Below are 4,860 nucleotides of genomic sequence, written 5' to 3' on the forward strand. Positions count from 1 at the left end.
CAGATGTTGGACAGATGTTGTACAGATGTTGGGCAGATGTTGGACAGATGCTGGGCAGATGTTGGGCAGATGTTGTACAGATGTTGGGCAGACGTTGGGCAGATGTTGGGCAGATGTTGGGCAGATGTTGGAGCAGTGTCAGGATGTCATTGTTGGACCAACTAAGCTGTTGAATCAAAGCAGTTTTTGACTAAATCAGCTTCAAAAACAAAAATGTCAGAACAGATGCTGACATTTTAAAAAGATTTTTAAAATAAATCTGATTTATTTTGAAATTCAGTAAAAACTGATTCCTACACGAGCAAAGATGATGTCACAAACTGTAAGAAGTAAAAATGTCTAAGATTTAATTCTGTTCTGAGCTCCTCAGTGGAGGATTGGTGGGTCAGAACCAGAACTATAAGCTCATTTTTAGAGTTTTTATTTTAGATCAGAAAATAAGGTTAGAAACAAAATGATAATAAATATATTTAAAAAAGAGTGGTAAATGTTCTTTTTCCACATCTGAACAGCTTTCAGCAGACTCTTCTGACCTGAAAATGTGTCAGTTCAGCTAAATTTATCTTCAGTCAGAACAAACAGGATCTTTCAGAGAAAACTAACTGGATGTTTGTTTAAATACCAGAGGTTCTGAAACTGGACTGTGTGGAACACCTTCAGTTTATTCATGTGAAAGTGAAACAAAAATAAAGCAGAGAAAAGAAAAACAAGTTAAAGTTTCTGTAATCTTCATAGTTTGGATCCAAACAGAGAAGTTCTCATCAACACTGCCAGCCTGAGGATTACAGCACAGATGTGTCASAGGACAGAAACCTGCAGGCACACTGGACTGGATTCTGACCCGTAAACCAAGCTGATCCAGAACTTACTGTGTAAAGCTTCTCTGTCTGCAGCAAGAAAAATAAACCATTCAAATAAAAACCATCAGAAGTGTTGTCCTCTGCTCTGCTTCATTCAAACCACCATCTTATAAAACACAACAAAGTAACTTAACTAAAAAATGATCATCCAATGTTTCCACACCACCTGATCCTTTTCCTGTTTTGCTTTTCTTACCCTGTGTGTGTGTGAGTTTATGTGTGTTTTTCTCAGATGTAGGACTTCACCTCATAGATAAATGCTGATGGAGGAGATGCTCAACACTTTATAGATAAAAGTATAAATTTTACTTGTGAAAAATATGATCCTGGAGATGTTAAAGGTCTCTGTTCTACATCTGAACATCAGAAGCCTCTCGAACACCATGATGACTCAGCTGCTTTACTTTCTCTCCCTGGCTGCAGTTTTCAGATTGTTGCTTGCAGTGAAACCTGGTTAAATGACACYGATGCTCTTATTTTGAAGGGCTACACAGTTGATCATAAAATAGTTTGGAGACATCAGSTGGAGGAGTGTGACCTGGATCTGGATGATGAGAACTGACTCTTCATTACCATAAACATGGATCAGGGTCAGAATCTTAAACTGGAGTAACGTATCGACCACCACAGTCAAATCCTGCTGGTTTTTTGAGTTTTGAGTCATTAATATCCAATATTCTGAGCTGGAGACTGGTGTGGTTACGTCTGATCCAGGTCCTTCTCAAACTGAGCATATAGTGATAAAGTTCATTATCTTCTGTAATGTTCTGATGAATATTTCTGTTATGTGAAAGTCTTCAGACCACAGCTTGGACCCATGTTTTTAATGTGATCCTGATGCTGCAGATAAAACTCTGATTCAGGAAGGATCTGAAGCTAAAACCTGCTAATGAAACCAAACAGAGACGTTCTTATAAAGATTGTGTTTCAGTCGTTRCAGTCCAAAATAAAAACTGGTCTAATTACATCAGGTGAGTGGTTTTTATTTAGAGTAAAAGCAGGAATGTTAAAAATGATCAGCCTCACACTGCTGCCTGTTCACAAGTCTCACCTGGACCACAGGTGTCCACTGACGGACCTGACAGGTGCTGTTCATTTAAACCAGTTAGTCCAGTTAAAGGTGCAGCTTTCAGAGCATGTCTAAACTGGACCAACATGTTTAAGCATGTTTWGGCTGATGACATCACCAGGATTAATGATATATTTAAGTAACAAGAAAAAGTCAGTGAGAAGAACTGATCAGCAGGTTTATTGTTGTTGTTGTTGTTTAAAAAACAACACAAACACTGTGTTCATCTGCAGGTCTTCATGTGACCCACTGCTCTCCTAAAATACTGCATTTCCCAGAGTTCCTCTGGGCACAGAACATGAATAATACCTTTAAATATATTATCAGATTAATCTCTCATTGGTCCAAARACTGCGGAGCCCCGCCCCCTCGCAGATGTCTCAAACAGCAGCAGAAACTATAAACAATAATTTAACCATAAAAACCTTTAAAATTTACACCAAAGTGACGTCAGAACATTGGTTTGTTTAAAAACATGAAACTTTACAAACAGAAGCAGCTGATAAATGATTGGTTCATTATAAATATCAAATCTATCAAATAACCAATCAGAGACGTAGCTGAGATTCTTAGTGTCCATCCAGGATGGGTTCTGGTTCTGGTTCTGGTTCTGGTTCTGGGTGAGTTTCATGGATAAATCAACACACAGGTTTGCACCAGCAGGGGGCGACTCATCACACCAACTCTTCCAGAACTTTCCTCTGGTTGGCTCAGGCATGTGTCCGTCACTACCAGGCCACGCCCACCACCACAGGAGCAGTCCAATCACAGCACTCGACTGCAGCGAGTCACATGTTGATGTCATGCCTCCCCCTCCTCCTTCTCCTCCTCTCTCTCAGCTGTCTCCTCCCCCCTCTGGGTGTCCTCTTCCACCTCCTCCTCTGTCTCCTCTCCTGTTTCTCCTAACTTCTCCTTTTTTTCTCCTTCTTCATCCTCTGTCGTCTCCTCCTCCATCTCTGCTGTCTCCTCCTCTACTTCTCCTCTTGTCTCCCCCACCTCTTCAGTTTTCTCCTCCACTGTCTCATCTTCTCTCGTCTCCTCCTCTACCTCTTCTCCTCTTGTCTCCTCCTCTACCTCTTCTCCTCTTGTCTCCTCCTCTACCTCTTCTCCTCTTGTCTCCTCCTCTACCTCTCCTCTTGTCTCCTCCTCTACCTCTCCTCTTGTCTCCTCCTCTACCTCTCCTCTTGTCTCCTCCTCTACCTCTTCTCCTCTTGTCTCCTCCTCTACCTCTCCTCTTGTCTCCTCCACTGTCTCATCTTCTCCTCCTGCCACCTCCTCAGGTGTCTCCTCCTCCTGCTGGCAGCTCACAGTGGAGTCCTCCTCCCTGCCGGTCTCCTGGTTCTGTCCCTGGTCTGAGCCGACTGGACCTGCTGTCCCAGGCTCAGATAAGTCCACAGTTCCAGTTTGAGATGGGATGGACTCTTTCCTCCCCAGACCTGAGGACACAAAGACAGAAATGGTTCTGGTTCTGGTTCGGTCCAGGCTGGGTCTTCATGTGTTCAGGCTGACAGGAGTACCTGCAGGGGTCAGGACCAGAGCCTGCAGGATGTCTGACAGAGACACGATGCCCACGATGTGAGACTCTGCATCAACAATGACCAACCTGTGAACCTGTCCACACACACACACACACACACACACACACACACACACACACACACACACACACACAATAAAAGCTCGTGATAAACCCAGTCTAAACTGTTGCTCAGACATCAGATCTTCATTCTCTCCATGATTCAGTTGTTTTGTGTCAAACTTTCATCAAGCAGTTATTTATAAATGTGCCAACAGCTGGAGCTCCTAACTGGACCTGAATCCTGACCCACATCCTGTCAGAACCACAGCAGCTGTGTTTCCATTCACCATGAAAATGCACAAATTAGAATTTTGAAAATAAATTTGCTCAATGGAAACACGTCAAATTTTGAAAGAAATTYGTTTTTTCAACAAAAAGTTTTTGCGTTAGGATGAGGTGGTTTTTCAGTCGTATCTAAATTGGTGTATTTCACAAACCTGCAATGGAAACACTTTTTTCACTTCACAGGAGTCATGTGATCAAGAAGCAGATGTTTCTACTGGTGAAAAGATGACGAAGAAGAAGATAACAGGAAGTWGTAGTAGTAGGAAAATAAACAACTACAATTTTCCAAAAACGCAGCATACAGAACCACTCCCAGGTATAAGGAGCTTGTCAGTTGAAAGCATCGATGAGACTTTTTTTTTGWTCYGCTCTCAGAGGAGTAAGACACTTCTTCCTYATCTTCCCTGCTTYGCTGCTGGAGCCTTCTTTACGTTTTCATCTGAAACTAGAAATTATGGATATTTTTATTTTTATGGATTTGGTTAGCTGGTCTTAATACATTTTTGGAACAAAGTTTTTTCTTCTTCCATGGGAGGACATGTCAAGGTGGGACCTCTGTTCTTCTCTGTTCTGGATATATATATATGTCTGGCTGTGGTCCCTGGACTTTGCTGGCCAGATGGAATTGATCTTGGAGAAGCTGATGGATTCAGGCTCAGTGGAATTTGTCCACATTATTTGTCTGATTGGATTCACCACCTTGAGATGTACCAGCAGACATTAAAGCAGATGGAAAATTGTTGTCGTCTGTCTGACTTTTCTGTTCCAAAACAACTGATTACAGAATCTGGATCTCCCCGACAACGGCCTTGAGCTGACTAAATTCTTCCTGGCTGGATTACGTCGTCAAGGCTCTACCCCACACCTGCCCCCCCCTCCTCTCACACCTGTCTAATCTGATTCCTGATCAGGCTGAGGGCCACACAGAAATGAACAGTTCGATCAATATTTCTGAACTTTGGCTGCGCTGGCCATGGGAATGGATTCTTCAGGCCCCCTAATCTCAATTTCTCCTCTGGCTAATAAATCTGCCCTATGCAGAGGTTTTTTCATAAACACCATAGTGT

General features: G+C 42.5%; 1 protein-coding gene across 1 annotated transcript in view; it reads right to left on the reverse strand.

The window, feature by feature from the left end:
- Positions 1-3,156: 3,156 nt before the first annotated feature.
- Positions 3,157-4,860, reverse strand: part of LOC106511015 (5'-AMP-activated protein kinase subunit gamma-1) — a gene marked incomplete at both ends in the record, with an annotated part of 12,299 nt that continues 10,595 nt past the window's right edge. The window contains 2 exon segments of the mRNA XM_013999751.1: positions 3,157-3,365; positions 3,447-3,540. Coding sequence (XP_013855205.1) covers positions 3,157-3,365; positions 3,447-3,540 — 303 coding nt within the window.

This window comes from Austrofundulus limnaeus, unplaced genomic scaffold (assembly GCF_001266775.1).
Source record: "Austrofundulus limnaeus strain Quisiro unplaced genomic scaffold, Austrofundulus_limnaeus-1.0 Scaffold2448, whole genome shotgun sequence".
Classification (NCBI taxonomy): Eukaryota; Metazoa; Chordata; class Actinopteri; order Cyprinodontiformes; family Rivulidae; genus Austrofundulus; species Austrofundulus limnaeus.